Consider the following 18,579-nt stretch of genomic DNA (forward strand, 5'->3'; position numbering starts at 1 on the left):
CTTTTTTTTTTTTGCCAGGAGCTACATAATGTGATCCCCTTCTTAATTAAATTAATCAAACTGTGTCTTAAAACACAGTGGACTTATTTCCCCTTTCTGCATCTGTTATGTTGGTTGGATGATTGCCCTAGAAACTCACTTCCTGATAGAAACTTTCTCCTAATTTCTGTGTATCTGTATTCATGGACAGTTTTTAACTTCAGAGCTTGTACTGTCATTGAGAATGTGTTCTGTTTGTCTTTTCTTCATGCTTCTTTATGTTTATCTCTTTCTTTTTCTCTGCACTTGCTAAGCTAAACAAGTTAAGCTCTTCTAGTATCTCTTGCCTACTAATCTACTAATTTCCTGCTATCTCCACATCCTCTGTCTTACTTGTTCTCATTTGATTTCCAGAACATCAGTGACCATGGTTATCCACATTTTTCCAGGTGACATGTCATCATTACCTTGTGCAGTGGCATCAAGATTCCCTGTTTCAACTGAAATCACCTGACATGGATTACATTTCTTCTTGCCCTTTTTGCAGCCGGATCACAAACCTTACCCAGACTGCGATCAACTAATACACAACAATTGTTCTCTCCAAAATAAGTCTCATGTACCATTGTATAGCAGATATTTTTATTCCTAGTCTTTATTTCTGTGCTATTGAAAGAACTTCCTTTTAATTATTGCTCAGGTTCTGGCTCAGCATTAGTCCACGCTATTTTCTTCTTTCCAGCTCATGATACCAAGATGCTTCTACAGTGCTAACAGAATAACTGATGTATCTGATTTTAGTCTAAGACCTTAAGTAGAACTGCTTTGTCTTCACAATCTAAGGATTACACTATTTTCCAACGGATTGTCAGCTATGACCCAGAAAATGTGAAAAGAAATTTAGATATAAAATCCCCATCTCCCAGTTTGATTGTGGGGAATGCCTGAGAACAATTTAGCATCTCCTTGTAGCTAGAGATTGCATTCAGTTTCCACAACCACCGCTTTTCATAAATTCAGGAATCCTACCTTTTGTGTTGATCAAGACATGCCTTTCAGTTTCCTTTCTCTGCTTACCTGGATTTTAGGTCAAAGCCAACTTAGGCAGCTGGAATTACTCTTATGTTGCCTATTTATTACAGACATGGTGTTCTGGTAAAAGCTGAACAAATCAACTCAAATATAAGAAATACATGAAAAATCTGGATTCTGGTTTTAGTTTATAGTGATGACATTCAGCAGTAAGATGTGTCCAGGAAGAGTTATAATGCACAGGAGCACAGGATGTTTGCCCCTCTCTCTGTTGGAAATAGAAATTTCCTGTTAATTTAGCATACATACTAAATTAATTCGTACTTCTTTCTTTTCTTTTAAAGTGTGCTCACACAACTACAGTACTGAAACTGGTGTGCTAACATCTCCAAACTATCCCAATAACTACCCTGTCCGGACGGAGTGCATATACACCATCACAGTGGGAATAAACAGACAGATTGTGCTGCGCTTCACCAACTTCACCTTGGAAGGGAATAAACGCTGTACAGAGGATTATGTAGAAATCAGGCAAGCCTAATTATTTCTCTTGTCCTTATTACTGATAACCATGGAAGTTGTCCAAAGCCATTTAGGCATGTACAGAAGCTATAGTTTTAACCATACACCTGTGCTGTCAATGTGGGAAAAGAACTTAAAAGAGAACTTTAAAGGTTACCTTTTCCTCCTCCCATCCTGCTCCATTGTCAGCTTTCCCACTTGGTAAGTTCCAGTTCTCAGAGCAAGTGGAGTATGTGGACTGTGTTCCCATGCACTGCATTCTCGTTGTTTTCCTTAGTGCAGAAACAAAGAGTTTTATTGCCTGTTTTATGACATATTCTCCATATTTGAAAAGTCATAGCAGTCAGGTGACTCGAAAAAGGGAAACATCGCACCCATTCTTAAAAAGGGTAGAAAGGAGGACCCTGGGAACTACCAACCTGTCAGCCTCACCTCTGTGCCTGGGAAGATCATGGTACAGATCCTCCAAGAAGCTATGCTAGGGCACATGGAGGACAGGGAGCATGGCTTCACCAAGGGCAAGTCCTGCCTGACTAACCTAGTGGCCTTCTATGACGGAGTGACTACATCAGTGGACAAGGGAAGAGCTACGGATGTCATCTATCTGGACTTCTGTAAGGCCTTTGACACGGTCCCCCACAACATCCTTCTCTTTAAATTGGAGAGATATGGATTTGATGGGTGGACTGTTCGATGGACAAGGAATTGGTTGGATGGTCACATCCAGAGGGTAGTGGTCTATGGCTTAATGTCCAGATGGAGATCGGTGACAAGTAGTGTCCCTCAGGGGTCCATATTGGAACCAGTACTGTTTAATATCTTCATGAATGACATAGTGGGAGCACGTGCACCCTCAGCAAGTTTGCAGATGATACCAAGCTGAATGGTGCGGTTGACATGCCTGAGGGATGAGATACCATCCAGAGGGACCTGGACAAGCTCGAGAAGTGGCCCATGTGAACATCATGAGGTTCAACAAGGCCAAGTGCAAGGTCCTGCACCTGCGTTGGGGCAACCCCTGGTATCAATACAGGCTGGGGAATGAAGGGATTGAGAGGAACCCTGAGGAGAAGGACTTGGGGGTGTTGGTGGATGAGAAGCTGGACATGAGCCGGGAATGTGCGCTCGCAGCCCAGAAAGCCAGCCATATACTGGCCTGCATCGAAAGAAGCGTGGCCAACAGGTCGAGGGAGGTGATTGTGCCCCTCTACTCTGCTCTGGTGAGACTCCATCTGGAGTACTGTGTCCAGCTCTGGAGCCGTCAGCACAGGAAAGACATGGACTTGTTGGAGCAGATCCAGAGGAGGGCCATAAAAATGATCAGACTGATGGAACACCTCTCCTATGAAGAAAGGCTGAGAGAGTTGGAGTTTCTCAGCCTGGAGTAGAGAAGGCTCTGGGGAGATCTTATTGCAGCCTGTCAATACTTAGAGGGGGCTTATAAGAAAGCGGGGGTCAAACTTTTTAGTAGGGCCTATTGCGATAGGACAAGGGGTAATGGTTTTAAACTAAAAGAGGATAGATTTAGACTAGATGTAAGGATGAAATTTTTTATGATGAGGGTGGTGAAACACTGGAACAGGTTGCCCAGAGAGGTGGTAGATGCCCTATCCCTGGAAATGTTCAAGGTCAGGCTGGATGGGGCTCTGAGTAACCTGATCTACTTGAAGATGTGCCTGCTCATTGCAGGGGGGATTGGACTAGATGATTTTTAAAGGTCATTTCCAACCCAAACTATTCTATGATTCTATGATTCTATATTCTCTTTTATGTTTATCATGTTTAAACAGCAGCTATTCTGTGATGCAGCACTAGGAACATGTACATAATCTGTGATATTTGTCTATACTGGCATCACCATTAAACTTAGGATATTAGCATGGTGATTTCTAGTAAATTTTACAGGACAGAGACAAGTAGAAGAAAGTAATATTTGCAGGAAGGTTAGCTGCATGCTTACAATACAGCTGCGCCAAGTGCACTTCCTTTCTGCTGTGTTGCTGTGTGGGATTTGCACTTTGCAGTGTCAGTGGACCCATTTTTGTCCTCATGACGCAGCTCTTTAGATGAACCATGACTGCAGAAAGCCAGTGTGATTTTTCATTCTGAGCATGCCACGAGTTTCCATGACCTCGATGGGCACCATGATAAAACTCATTCTGAACGTTATACCACATATTTTGTATGGGTTATTTCTCCATAAGTAGTGTCTTATTTTTTAGAACCAAACAAAAAGCTGCTTGCTGAAGTTGCAGTATTGAGATTCTGATTTCCTGCTTAATTAGCTGGTGTTTTCAGCTGTCCATACAAACTGGAGAAAGTTTTGAAAAACTGAAAGGCTTTTTCAATATTTTTTAAGAAGTAAAGTGTTTCATTTTTTCATTTTAAAACAACATTCTGAGATTAAATTTAATCTAACTTTATTTTAAAAGTTAGCACCTTAATTTGGGGTAGACCTGAATTATAACAGGCTTTTCTTTCACTTTTTCACCTTGAGAACTGAAAACTTTCATTTATTAGGTAAATCTAACTCTGTTGTCACTGTGAAGAGCTCAACAGCATTAAACAGGTTTTAAGAGATGGCCAGAACACTGCTAAGTGCAACTCAGCACATTCCTGCTGCCATAACTGGATTTCCAGAATGTCTCATCAAACCTGATACTGTTATATAGGGTAGCTACATAAATCTTAGATGAGGTGCCACTCTGATTTCTTGTCCTGAGGTGTCCTTTGATAAATTGCATTCAGTCAACTAAGAAAATTGTTCATCTGACCACAGCTGCAGAGGCTGAGATGCAAGTGAGGGGAGGTTCTGGCACAGTTCTTCAACTGTCAGTAACCTGAGATAGCGGCAAGCAGTTTAAGCTGGGAGGATGACAAGAAAACAGAGTGGCAAGGCCTAAGTAGAAATTTCTCTCAAAAGCAGGTATAAACCTGTGAAAATTTAATTGAAAGTATTACTGTCCACTTAAAAAGCATCATATCAAGGTCACACCCATATATAGATATAAATGTATTTATTATTGCCCCAATGACCTGTAGGGTATTTCTAATATGAAAGTGCTTAAAGATAAGGTTAGAAAGCAACTGATAAGCAGGTTGTTACCATCTTTTTTATTCCCATAAGACATGTGCAGGTAGCAAAACAGAACATTAAATGTGCATCCTGATTACAGTATTAAAAAATACTACTGGAAATATTACTTAATTTAAAAATAGGAAATAAGTGGTTGTAGAAACAATTCTGAAGGCTAAGAAATTATTTCAAAACATGCATCATATCAGTTCTGAGAAATGGGTTCCCATTTGTGTGGTGGCAAATAAACATGTTTTTTTAATAGGTCAGCTAATCTGGTTTTGTGCCAGGCTAAACAGTGAGAAGCCAGCAAACTGTTATATCTTCAAATTAGAAGATTACCTTTGGTTACACCAGTGATTGCCACCTTGTAGAATACAGAGAAGGTCCTGCCTCTGCAGCATCAAGTCTGCTTGAGACACTTTTTGAGTCTTCTGGACAAGCTGCTGAGACGAGAGAGTGGACATACCCAGCAAGAAGGTTCTTGTGGTAGGACTTCTTACTGCAAGTAGCAGGACTCCTCCAGTAGTTGGTAGCTGTATTTCTGTGGAGGATGAAGAGCCAGGATTAGCCTTTCCCAGGCCTGAGAGAATCCCAGGATTTTTGATTTGTTAACATTTCTCATGGTTTCCCTCTTTTACCAAAGGTTTTTTTTCTCTATCGTTCTAGAGATGGAGGCTATGAAACTTCTCCTTCTCTTGGAAAATACTGTGGTACAGAACTGCCTCCTGTTACAATCTCTCATGGTAACAAGCTGTGGATAAAGTTTGTAAGTGACATATTTGGCACAAGAAGGGGATTTTCAGCAGAGTGGGATGGTACATCAGCAGGTAAAATGACCACATCAAGTATAAAACCATTTTACACGTCTCATTTTTGATCTTTCAATTGTATTTAATTTCTCAGCTTTTCCCCCACATCTTTTCTGCTTCCCATCTTCTAAACTCTGTCTGCTAATTATATAGCAACATATGTTCATGTTGTTAAGATCAAGGACACAACTTTCCTGATCCTTGGGCTTTCTTTATCTCCGCAGGGAAGGATAAACTATTCCCTAGATATAATGAAGCATCAACTTTCTTGCATGTTTAGGAAAGCAGTAACCAAGAATTTAAAGGAGAAGTTTCTATTTGAAGATTAACTACCTATCAGGAGCACTCTTCAAGTTAGATAGTTAATATTTCTAGGTGCTATGTGCTCTTTTCTGCTTACAACACTGTTGGCTAAATGCAGATTTTTGGGGCATTACTGAAGATGTTCAGGGCATGTTAAGGAGGTCAGGAGTATGAATCTCACACATCATATCTAATTCTCTATTCTTCTATGTGTTAAATGTTGGTTTGGTTTCTTTGCCATTTTCAGGTTGTGGTGGGACTTTGATGACAGCTTCTGGTATCTTCATGTCTCCCAACTACCCTATGCCTTATTACCACAATTCAGAGTGCTACTGGTTGCTCAGAGGAAGCCAAGGAACCCCATTCGAAATCCAGTTTGAACAGTTCCATCTAGAGTATCACCCAAAGTGCAACTTCGATTACCTTGCGGTATGTACCCTATAATGCTTTGCTCCGTAGGAGGCAGCTGAGCACGATGAGCACACAGGCAAGGAAAAACACATGGCACTGGTCTTCAAACGTTCATAAGTGAACCGACTCAGAATAGGAAAGCTCTATGTTGACATGCTACTTTCATATCACAGAGCAGTGAGAAGTAAGGCAGCAGTGTCTGTGTACCTGCTGGTAAGAAAAGCATTTATGTCTAGATAGAAAGGCCACTGAAACAAGAATCTGTCTATATCTTCTAAATTTGCTGTGTTTTGGACCAAGGCCTTAGTATGCTCTCTTAGTAAATTACAACAAAAAAGGCACAACAGTGTTAATCCCAAATTTCATATCTGAATTGTTGCATAAGTTATGTGAATATTTTTAATAGAGTTGAAATGGAATGCAGTTTTCCCCTCTTGGTGACTAAGCCCCTCAAAACCCACCAGTATTCAGTTACAGCCTTCCTGTTTTTCCACAGATTTGCTTGTTTCTGAAATGCCTGTCAGGCTTCCTTTGAGCAGAAATAGAATTTAACCTCTTGTATACCCAGTAACAATTCCCTAAGCAGACATTTGTCAGGGGGAAATTACTTGGATTTGTAATGTCATCAGCATTATTAATTTTTTTTTTTTTTTTTTTTTAAGGTATATGATGGCAACAGCAGTAATGCTAAACAGCTAGGTAAATTTTGTGGGAATCAGATACCACAACTCATCCATTCCAGTGGAGACAGCATGTATGTAAAACTAAGGACAGATAGCAGTCTGCGAGGTGGAGGTTTTTTAGCCAAATACAAACAGGGTAAGTAAGTAAAAGAAGATGAGAAGAACATGTTTCTACAGTTCAGCTTGTTCCTGAAACTGCTTCTTGCAGCCCATGATCTTACCTATTCATGAGCAGGGGACAATGTATAGAGATTATTATCGACCCAGATTCTCTAGTCTGCTACAATCACAGAACACAGAGAGCTGAAAATTACCTGCCCAACTACCCGTGATGGAGATTATCTCCTCCCTAGAAGAAAGCTGGTGAGGTTACTCTACTTCTATTACCTGCACCAGTGGCACTTACCACTCCAGATTTACTTGGAATCTAACAAGTGCTGGAAGTCTATAACAGGATAGATTGGACTGTTCTCGCTCTTCTGCTCACCCAGTCTCCTGACTTTTTAACAGATAAGGCAGATAGAGCAAGTCTCTCTGCTCTTCTAGCTGCTTGTGAGGCAGGATGGCAAAGGACAAGCGAGTTCCGCCCAGCCATCCTGGATCATTGTGGGTGATTAGGGTCATTTAGCCTACCAGGAACACTTGAAAAAGTTTAATTTCTTATGGTTTCATATCTTATGGTAAGGGTCACATTTTTCTTGCAAACATTTTTTTGTAAATTAGTTCTACCCCAGAAATACCAGAATAATAACATTTGGAGAAAAATCCAAGAAGATACATGACAATTTAAAGTTATTTTGTTCCCAGTTATAACCTTGAATATCATCCCAGTGTTTACTTTTTTCCTTATACACTCTAGCATATATGGTTAAATGCACATTGGAAGATACGGAATTTCACCACATACATACATGCCCAAGTGATAGGGACTGCTGTAGATTTATAGACATTAAGTTGTCCTAGGATTGGACAACAGTAAATGGATTATGTGCCACACATGGCACATACAATAATTAGAAGAGTGAGGGAGCTTTGTCTCCCTCATTCGTTAAAAGATATGGCAGATTCATCTACCATGTACTTTTCAGACTGCAAAGTCAAGATGATATATTAGGAAAGGGTTCCCCTTGTTTCACTAATTAAGCAGAAAGAGCACTTTCAAAGCACTCAGATGTAGAACCTGAGCTATCAGATAATGTGATCTACATTTTACATTCATATTTAATTCCTGAAGATGCATCTGAAAAAGCTTTCAATGTCTTGCCCAGAAGCTAAAATTATGTTGGAAGTAGTGGTATAAAATAAGGATGCTTAGATGCCAGATGCATTTACGTGTACATGAAAGAAATGTAATGGTGAATTGGAAAACATAGCAAAGGAAAACATGGTATCAAGTTAACATTCAAAGGCACCTTTGTGTCTGATATGTTTCTAATAAAATCTTGATGGCAGGGGATAGCAACTTTTATACATCTTGCATTCTTCAAAATCCATTTTGTGCTCTTCATCCTGGTCCTTTCAAACAGTTGTATGCTTCAGTGTAGCTTTGCAGAAAAGCTCCACTCCACCTGACCCTGACCTTCGGCTGTATCCTGACCATTTTGAAGTCTTAAAAACACAGACCTCGCTGCTCTGTAAATCATTTGGAAAGAATAAAAAAAATTTGCAGGAGGTGGTAGAGGTAGTATCCCTAGTGACAGACAATATAAGAGTTTTGCGAGGGATTGTCAGCTATTTCTGCTGTTCAAACACTGCAGATTTGCTGTACAAAGCAAACAGCCTGTCCTGCTCCATGCCTCCTGCCCACTTCTTCTCTGTGCATTATACTGGTGTGCTCCCAATACACATTGTATGCTGTTTCCTAACAAGGGATTGCCCACATTGATATTTTCTGTCTTTAGTGAAAGTGGGATATTGGAAAATGAGACTCACTGACCTAATGCCATAACTGTAATTTCACTCATTATCTAGTTTAGTTTCTTTTTCACTTTCTCTGAACTTCAAGGAAAGCTCTCATTATTATAGTTCTTATGCTAAGATGCTATTGGATGACTCACAAGGAAAATCATGGCTCTTTTTTAAAGAATTTCATTTATACTTCCAGTTCCTGGAGCTAGAAAATCTAATACAAGTAATATAGTTTCCGTTTATTGTTTCAGCCAGGGATTTACTGGCTGGATGGCTGAGCCCAGAGAGTCGTGGTGGACGGAGCGAAATCCAGTTGGCAGCCAGTCACAGGTGGAGTCCCCCAAGGCTCAGTTTTGGGGCCGGTCTTGTTTAATATCCTTATCAATGATCTAGATGAGGGGATTGAATGCTCCCTCAGCAAGTTTGCAGATGACATCAAGTTGGGCGGGAGTGTTGATCTGCTCGAGGGTAGGAAGGCTCTGCAGAGGGATCTGGACAGGCTGGATGGCCGAGGCCAATTGTATGCGGTTCAACAAGGCCAAGTGCCGGGTCCTGCACTTGGGTCACAACAACCCCATGCAACGCTACAGGCTGGGGGACGAGTGGCTGCAAAGCTCCCCTGCAGAAAAGGACCTGGGGGTGTTGATTGACAGCCGGCTGAATATGAGCTGGCTGAATATGATGCCCAGGTGGCCAAGAAGGCCAACGGCATCCTGGCCTGTATCAGAAACAGTGTGGCCAGCAGGAGTAGGGAGGTGATCGTGCCCCTGTACTCGGCGCTGGTGAGGCCGCACCTCAAATCCTGTGTTCAGTTTTGGCCCCTCACTACAAGAAGGACATTGAGGTGCTGGAGCGTGTCCAGAGAAGGGCAACGAAGCTGGTGAGGGGTCTGGAGCACAAGTCTTATGAGGAGTGGCTGAGGGAAGTGGGGTTGTTCAGCCTGGAGAAGAGGAGGCTGAGGAGAGACCTCATCACTCTCTACAATTACCTGAAAGGGGGTTGCAGAGAGGTGGGTGTTGGTCTCTTCTCCCAAGTGACTAGCGACAGGACAAGAGGAAATGGCCTCAAGTTGCACCAGGGGTGGTTCAGGCTGGATATTAGGAAAAGTTTCTTTACTGAGAGAGTGGTGAAACACTGGAACAGGCTGCTCAGGGAGGTGGTTGAGTCACCATCACTGGAGGTGTTCAAGGAACGTGTGGACGTGGCATTGTGGGACAAGGTTTAGTGGGCATGGTGGTGTTGGGGTGATGGTTGGACTTGATAATCTTACAGGTCTTTTCCAACCTTAATGATTCTGTGATTCTGTGATTCTGTGAGTATAATTTTTTTCTGGTTTGCTGAAATAAACCACTTTAATCCATTAGTCAATCTTTGTTGAGCACCCTCCCAAAATTTTTTCAAATGACAGGACAAATTTCTATTATTAGTTTAAAAAAAATAAATAGAAGAAAACCTATTTCAGGAATAACCATGTATTTAGAATTAAAGAAAACTGCCAAAAATATATGTACTACATATACTGATGTGTCTGCAAGTGTCAGAAAAGAAGGACATGATAGAGCTGAAGAATTCAAATTTGAAAGTCTGGATTTTGTTTGCAACATATGCAATATGTTCTTCAATAGGTCACAATTCTCTTTCTGTATGACTTCTCTAATCTGTGAATAAAAATATTTCTCACCTTGTAATGCTATCGGTAACGTCAGTTAGTAATTTTTTGAGATACTGGGCTAATAAGCACTGCATAAATATAATTTATTATCACTTTTTTTTCAGTTTGCCACGAAGTACTGACTGTTAATCGTAGCCATGGCATATTGGAAAGTTTAAATTATCCAAATAATTACCCATTAAATGAGCACTGTAGCTGGACTATCCAAACTACAAAGGGGAACACACTCAACTATAGCTTCACAGCCTTTGATTTAGAAGATGGATCTGACTGTGACCGTGACTTCTTGAAGGTATGTACCCAGGTTCTAGAAACAAGAAAAATCAGGTCTTCACCAATAAAAAAAAAAAAAACAAGGATGCAGAAGACCAAGGGAAAATTTATCTTACCTAAATTTAGCCATTAAAACTCAAGTGTTGAGTCCAAACGATTTGTCCCTATTGCCTCTGCGGTCAGTAGGGAGTGAAGCATTGCCAGAGAGCACTTCATTCTACCTTTAGACAGGTGTCTGCAATAGGGAGGATGAACCACTTTGCAGGTGTCTAGATTTGCTACAGAGAGTCTAGCTACCACCCTAGATTAGATGCACTGGCTCTTATGGATGAAGTGAGATGTCATGATTCCAGCTTCATGTAAAGAAGAAGAAATCCTGGGACTAGTAAATTGATTGCAAAAAGGCAATGAGGCCAATTATTTTCCTCTTGTTTTTATCTGAGAAGGAGTGGGGAATGCTCAAAAACTTTAGAATGTGTCATTTCTACATTTTGAAAGGGAGGGTTACTGTGTCTCCTGTTTATATTTTCCTTTTCATAATTAATCTGCTTCTTTAAAGGGACTGAAAGGAACTGAATTTACCCACAAAAAAATGAGAAATTTTTAGCCGAATAAAACCATCCAGTCAATCTAAAACCAAGTACCCTTTATTTTCATTTCCTCCAATATTTTATTTCTAGGACAACTGAAAATATATTTTCTCTCAGTTTTGTACTTCATACTGTGGGAAGTAGAGTGTAGTCATGATCACTACTATACTGAGGATTATAATCTCCTACCTACAATTTCACTGTTTTGCTGAACTAATCTATCCTTCAGATTTCACCCTTGTACAGGATGCCAGCATGTAGCCCCTGTGCTCTACTTAGGTTTTGCACAAGAGGAATTGAAATTTAGAGAAGTGTTAGAGAAGGCTACTTACAGCCAAAGAGAGGGCTAAGGAATAGTGCCTACGTTTCTGGGGATACTTACTTACACTGGGGTCTTGCAGAAGGTCCAGCAACAGGCCTGGTGATGGGCTAATCTGTTCCCTTTAGATGTCCTCCCTTGCTCCCTCTACCTCCTTACTATGCCAGCTTTCACAGCTCAAAATTGGTAATAAACTGGCAAAAGTGGTGTTCTTCCAGCTTTCTTCTCTTTGTTGCCAGGAATGGAAAGAAAGAATAGACATGTGAAGAAAATAAACAAGGGAGCACTGTATTGAGAACTAACTGGTTCATTTTTGTGAGGAGGCTGAAAACGAAACATTGGTGCCAAGTGCTAGTCTCAAGATGCCTAAGCCCTTGATCCATGAAAAGCAGGAGCCTTGCACACAGTAGCCAGCCAGTGAGGAGCAAGATACTTGCCAGAAGACACTATTCTGGACATAAGTCAAGGCTGGAGGAATAGTGCCAGAGGCAAGGACCTAATCCAAAGCACTTAAAAGAACAGAAATAAAACATATTGGAGGGAGTGAGGAGGCAGGGAGCAGAAAAGTACTTGCACTCTTTGTTTTAACAATTTTTCAGTGCTTCCAATCAAAGAAAATACAGACTGAAAGAGGTATAAAGAAGAAAATGCAAGGGAAAAACAGAGTCATGGAAGTGTGTTAAGGAGGCTTTAATTTGCATTCATGTGACATTACTTACAAATCTTTCTCCAAATGCCATTAAGAAATACCACTTGGAAAAGATGTTCTCACTTGGTTGTTGCATGCTGCACAAATATGTGCCATAGTGTAAAAAAGAGAACAAGGTTGAACCAGCCAGCGAACTGAATAGTGTTTGCTCCCACCCTGCGTCTTGCGAAAGGGGAGCATGTTGGCAAGGCTGTGAGTGCTCTGTGGTGTAGGGGAAAGGGGGAATCATCTGGAACAAGTGTGCAGCTCACTTTCTAAGCAGACTGCAGATATTTGGGACTTTGCTGTCTGAAATCCATGTGGAGTCTGATGCCACCGCAAATTGGAAAAAAGGTTAATAAAAAAACCTACTCATAGCTGTTCAGCTAAGATAAATTACTTTTCGCCACATGCTAGTTTTGAGATTCTTTTATTGCAAAGAGGCCTAAAAGGGGAAAGCTCTGATGCCCTGGCTGAGTATAACACTGGGAAAATAGAGGTATAATCCTGCTCACTGTAGTCCAAGTGGGTGGTGTGTGGACCATGCACCAGAGCCCTTCACCGTTTTCTTGGAGGAAATGGGAAGCTGCTGCTCACACCGTTTCCATGTAGTGTACTCACAAACAGGAATGGCCACTGGTGCTGATCAGGTGCTCTTTTTCCCCAGGAGCTTTTAGGTGCCCCTTTTCCCATCTTCTTTTGGGTTTGGTGGCAGCAGCTCTCCCACGTCAGCCCCTTGCAGCAGGCAGCAACACCCTACTTGTCTTTTTAGCTCTGTGGCAGCCCTGACAGTAGCAGTCTGGTGCTCCATGACAGCTAGCAGATGGCAGGGTTGGTGACAACTTTTGCTGCTACTTGCTGGGAGGCTGGGGATGGGACAGACAAGAGTTAGCTGTTAGGTTGGATTAGATGATGATCACAGTTGTGGTAGTACAGGGAGTAAGGGAAAGTGATATGTGATGGAGAAAGACAAGATTAAATGCTGCAGAGGTGTTACGGCAGAGAGCCAACCTGCCTAAGCAAAGTACAATCAAGAAATGGCAGTTGCAAAAAAAAAAAAACACAATAGCAGAGCTGCTTTTAAAAGTCAGTGGGAGAAAAAGATTTAATGCATGTGGACATATTTTTATGACATTGCAAATGTCTCAAATTAGAGCTCTGATTTTTTTGAAATCTTTCTGAATTCTGAAGGAGAAAATCACGGTGCTTGGTGGGGTGGGGACAGCTAGACTGGGCAAGCTGCTTTCCTGAATACCGCTGGACCTGGCCCACTGGACACTGTGGTTTTGGTCCCAGTCTCCATACTGGAAAAGGGCCTGTTCTTCAGCTTCGTATTTAATTATGACTTATGCTTCCGACCCAAACCCACATGTAGTATACAATAAGATCATTTTGCCTTGTGACTAATTCAGTCTGATATACACAGAATATATTAATTTGCTATTTGCTTCCTGGCTTAGTCCTCATATGAGTCAGAAATTAAATGTGTAGAATAATGACAAAACCAAATGTTGCTACACACAGGTATTCCTAGTGGTTGTCAGTTACCAAAGATATTATTGTTACTTAGAGCAAATAACTGTGTCAAATACAGGACAAGGAAAAAGATAGTCAGCAGTCCAAAGAATACAAATAATGCAAGTACCATGTGTGGCTGTCCCAGACTGAAATGCAGTCACAGCTGTACAATGAGAAGTCAGCCATGTATTGCGTTACCTATTTCCTTTTCTCCTTTGATCATGGGATGCTTCTTGTGAGCCAGACCTCCAGTTGAAGCAGCTGGCTGATATTACTCATGGTGAACAGCACTCCCTCTCTGCAGGGAGCCTTGAGTGACTCTGACTCGGTTTGGCCTGGGCAGTGTCTGCATCTCACTACTTCAGCATGTACAACTATTTATACCTGTGTCAAGCAGGAAGGAAAAAGCCCTGTTCTTCTTACTTGGTGGCAATTTTTTTCCCCCATGCATACATGCCAGAAATTGAGAAGGGGCAGTGTGGGAGGGAGGCGAAACTGCAGTTTTTAATAATGTCAGTCTCTAGCATGAATCTCATATGAGCACTTTCTCAACAAATAAGCAGTGTGCAGTGTTTCATGGCCTGTCAGAGGATGTTGGCTCATTGCTAGTAATGCTCACAGGATATGTGACATTTTGCAAGGAGGTTTACAGCGCAGTTTCAAGAATATGAGATTAATTGCTTCTGATGAAGACATGTACAGAAGTGGCAATGATATGATACAAGGCATACCAAATAGCAGACTTGTTTCCTAGTGATGCTGCACTAACTGTAATTAGATTGGATGGTCTTTAAATTATATTGCGTGCTATGGCTTGGCTTAATGACCCAACATTAGTCTTTCTAGAGGAGTCATCAGGCTGTAGCCAGTGAGATATTGCAGACAATGACATAGAAATGTCATTCCTTCCTCTACATTCACCAGGTTATTAGCTGAACAAGCATATATTTAACTCCCCATCTTTAATGATGTATTACCTTCTTATTTAGTATGACAGAACATAATCTCCACAGAGGCAAAGCTATTCTATAAGTAAGGAGAATGTCACGTTATTGCCCTGAAGATCAGAGTCTTGCAGTAGGACTGAAATTTACTCCTGTCTTATCCAAGAAAAATATAATTTGAAAACCACTAATCTTTCTGTCCTTCAGTGACAATCTTCCTCTATGTTCTTCTGCTCAGAAAGTACAACCATCCCTTGAAGTCTAGTCTGTTTAGCATCTGCTTTTAATAAGTACAGGGAAGACCTTGCCCAGCCTTTTGCAAGATGCCACCAGCCTGATAAGCAGATAGTAATATTGTGCCATGCAGCAAGACAAGTTTCAGGACTCTCAGTTCGAGTCTCACCCCTTTGGTCTGTGCAGCATGTTAGTCTAGTGGCAAAGATGGAATTATCATTGGTTTAATGCCAAAGAACATCTTACGGGGGCAAACGAATGCCTGATAACAACAGTTATGCAGGGCAGGACAGAGTTCCTCTTTGGAATAAAGCACTTCCTTGCTTGCTTACTGCCAGTGTACTTAAGCAGTCCAGGCTCTTTCAGCAATGAGGCTAAGAGTGGTTAAAATACTATTGCACCCTTGTATGTGGAATATTATAAAATGAGTACAGTAATTAATACAGCATATGCTTCTGAGAACTGTTTCATTTCCTTCTGGTGGAAACAGGATATGTTCTTTTTTTTTTTCCTTTATAAACCACAGTAGCATTCCAGGGATGTGCCATAATATCCTTTTTTTCCATCTGGGCATACTGCATTAGATAATTGTCACTTGCACTCAGCTGGTCATCCTCTTTTTTTATTAGCATATCATAGGGAAAAAAAAAAAGACTACCCTGTTTCTAGTTTTACTCCCTTTTGTACTTGTAATTAATAAATATGCTTAAACCATACTAGGAGATTAACATTATTACAGTTTATTTATGAGTGTGTCTTTTTAAAGTGCTGCCAAACAAAGAGAATAGCTTTGCTTATGGCCATGCATTGATTTATAAAATGTCAGCAGGAGTACATCACCCTGGGGAAGCAGATGATATATTAAATATACCCATCCAGGTTCTGCACACAGACATCAAATTACAGCCTGCTGGCCAGACTGCAGTGGTATCCATTAATGTATCACCATTCAAGCTGGCAGCATGCCAGCCCATCGCTGAATTCCTTCAGGGGTTTATGGGCCTCCATGAGAAGTTCTTGAGTGTAAGACTTTAAGGATAAAAGCACTAATTCTCCTTGGGTTTCTGTGGCAGGCCTCACCATTGGTACACAAGGAAATCTTAGCCCTTGAAATGATTTTCAATGAGAGATCTGGATACTCAGAAGGAGAGTGTTGGGCCAAAAAGCTGCCCACCCTAGACAAGACTGGCTCAGGGCTCAGATTTTTGTTGTCCCAATTGCCTGCATTTCCAGAATTGAAGTACACTTTGGCTTTGCTGTTTGAAAGGTTACTTAGAAGCAGACTTACAAATGCACACAAAACCCCCCACCCCTCAAGACAGCTAAATTTGTTAGTGATGAAAGGGTTGCCTGATGACTACAGAAACCTCAGATGACAAGAAGCACGAGTGAAGCCAGCACAGACTCTGCTCTTGGACTCCCAAAATGAGTCAGACCTTTATGGACTCAGCGTTTTCCACACCCTGACAGCTCAGAGCAATGTGACTTGGCCTGTACCTTCAGGAAAAAGCACTGTACAATGAAGTGACTGTGAAATACTACCATATTGGTAGTGTGCATGCCCCTTGTTGGGGAAAGGGCATTTAGGACTCATCTAGTTGCAGCTGGATTCTTCTCTCCTCTGTTCTTCTTCCGTATTCCAAATTTTGCTGGGAAGTCTGGCTAGCATCTGTGAGACTGTCTGTGCAATGAAGTGGCTTATCCCACTCAGCACAGGCATCACAATGCGAAATTACATGGTGGCTGGAGAAACCCTATCTGAATTGGTCAAAGCTTCCCCTCATAAAAGGGAAGCCCCGTATGACTCAGAGAAAACCACACTGGACTTTGAGGAAGGTCTTGTCCCTCCCCTCCCCGTTATTCCCATGAGCAGGCGGTTTTGCTTTCCTGAAAGCCTAAGAGGCAGGAATATTTCCCTTTTCTCCTGTCTTTATTTGCTGAGACCAAGCTGCAGCTCTCCTCAGTTGCCACAGTTATGCATGATGCAAATTTTCTCAAATGGGGGGATTCCCAGAGCGGATCCTGCCCTCTCTGGCCTCTGATGGTGTCAGTGTGATATTGCTTGCACTGGCAGTTCAGTTCATCTGTGCTGGCAAAGCAAGTGAGGAGCAGCACTCAGCCCTGCATGCAAGTCAGCAGCGCTGCAAACTGCTCAGACCCCCCTGGGCTTTTCAGAGCAGGCTCACCTTCTCCATCCTACCCCCCCCACCCCCCCATTGCTGTGTTCCTAGACACAGCCCCGTCTCTTTTTAAGGAGCTTTTCGCACAGTAGCAGCTTTCTGCTGAAGAATAACTTTTGAAATATTACTGTCCCAAGCTCAAAAGCCACCATGAGTGGATTCTTGCTGTGGAGGAACCACCCCAATTTCTGAGGCGCTGAGGAAAGCAGGCACTCTACCAAAATAGCTGCAGCCTCATGAGCAGGCATGTGTGATCCCAATGCCACAGGGGCCTGGATCCCCAAGCAGCCCCTTGGTCAGCAAAGGCAGGAGAGACACTTCAGGGACCTGTTTGGATGCTGGCCATGACAGCGAACCTCTGCCTGTACCTCAGGGAGAGGCATGGGATCAGGAACAGGACATTGGGGCAGCCTGAGTTTGCCCCAGGCAATGGAGCCATGATTTGAGGTCAAAGCACCCACAGTTGTTAGCAGAAAGGCAGGCTTTTCCTATGCACTCCTGCACTGGACTGCCTTGCTTTCGACTCAGCCTGCTCCATCCAGTGTGCATGGATGAGACTCCAGGACTGCCCTGGTGCAGGTGGCTGGGGCTTTCTCCATCCAGACAGCATGGTAGTTAGGTGGAGGTGGTCTCCTAATACAAGCTTGGGGATTTAAAATATCATGCTGAACAAATAAGGTTTTGAGTGCAGGTCTTGGGGTTGACTAACTAGGTGGATGTCTCCTAGGCATTCCTTTCTTAAACAGCAGTTATTTCCTACTCCTATATGTAAAACAATTTTAAAATTTCGTCCAAAGATACATCCTGTATTTCTTACATTCTTATAATAAATCCAGAGCCTTGCTAAAGAAAATGATTATTTTTATATCATTTGCAGAACTAAACCTTTCCTAGAAAGAGAGGAATGAGCAGATTTGCCTGGAGTTAGAAATTCTTGTTTTCTTTGAGAAGGTAGTAAGTGGTAATGTAAGAGATGAAAAATTCTTTTTAAAAAATATCACTGCAGTCCAATGTGGAATTTAACTTTGCTTGAAACTTTCAAAGGGCTCTGAGTATTTCAGGCTTAGGTTACAAGACAAAACATAGACTCAGATACAACTCTTACTATTAAAAAACTAGACATTTATACACTTCCGTACGTTAGATAAATCCCACTGAGATTAACCAGTGTGCCTATATGTCTAGTGAAGCACACTGTCAAACTCCATTGTACTATGGAATAAAATGGTTAATTAGTGAAAGTGTGTCATTGTGTGGAGACAAGAAAGTTGCCTTAGGTGGTCAGAGCAAGGAGTTTTGTCAAAGGTCATCTAGGGCATAAACATATTTAAATAATCATATTAAAACATTATTTAGAATGAGTTCTTAAGGAGGGCTTTTTTCTAGTGGCAATTGCAAACACTTCTCATGCAAGCACAAACATAACCTTATTTTA

At 41.6% G+C, this 18,579-nt stretch overlaps 1 protein-coding gene across 1 annotated transcript in view; it reads left to right on the forward strand.

Annotated features, from left to right (window-relative positions):
- Window positions 1–18,579, forward strand: part of CUBN (cubilin) — a 149,338-nt gene that overhangs the window by 36,090 nt on the left and 94,669 nt on the right. Inside the window, exons 23-27 of the mRNA XM_059818798.1 lie at window positions 1,356–1,542; window positions 5,279–5,439; window positions 5,972–6,153; window positions 6,798–6,954; window positions 10,503–10,690. Coding sequence (XP_059674781.1) covers window positions 1,356–1,542; window positions 5,279–5,439; window positions 5,972–6,153; window positions 6,798–6,954; window positions 10,503–10,690 — 875 coding nt within the window. The remainder of the gene's footprint in view (window positions 1–1,355; window positions 1,543–5,278; window positions 5,440–5,971; window positions 6,154–6,797; window positions 6,955–10,502; window positions 10,691–18,579) is intronic.

The sequence above is a fragment of the Gavia stellata genome, chromosome 6, assembly GCF_030936135.1.
Source record: "Gavia stellata isolate bGavSte3 chromosome 6, bGavSte3.hap2, whole genome shotgun sequence".
NCBI classification, from domain to species: Eukaryota; Metazoa; Chordata; class Aves; order Gaviiformes; family Gaviidae; genus Gavia; species Gavia stellata.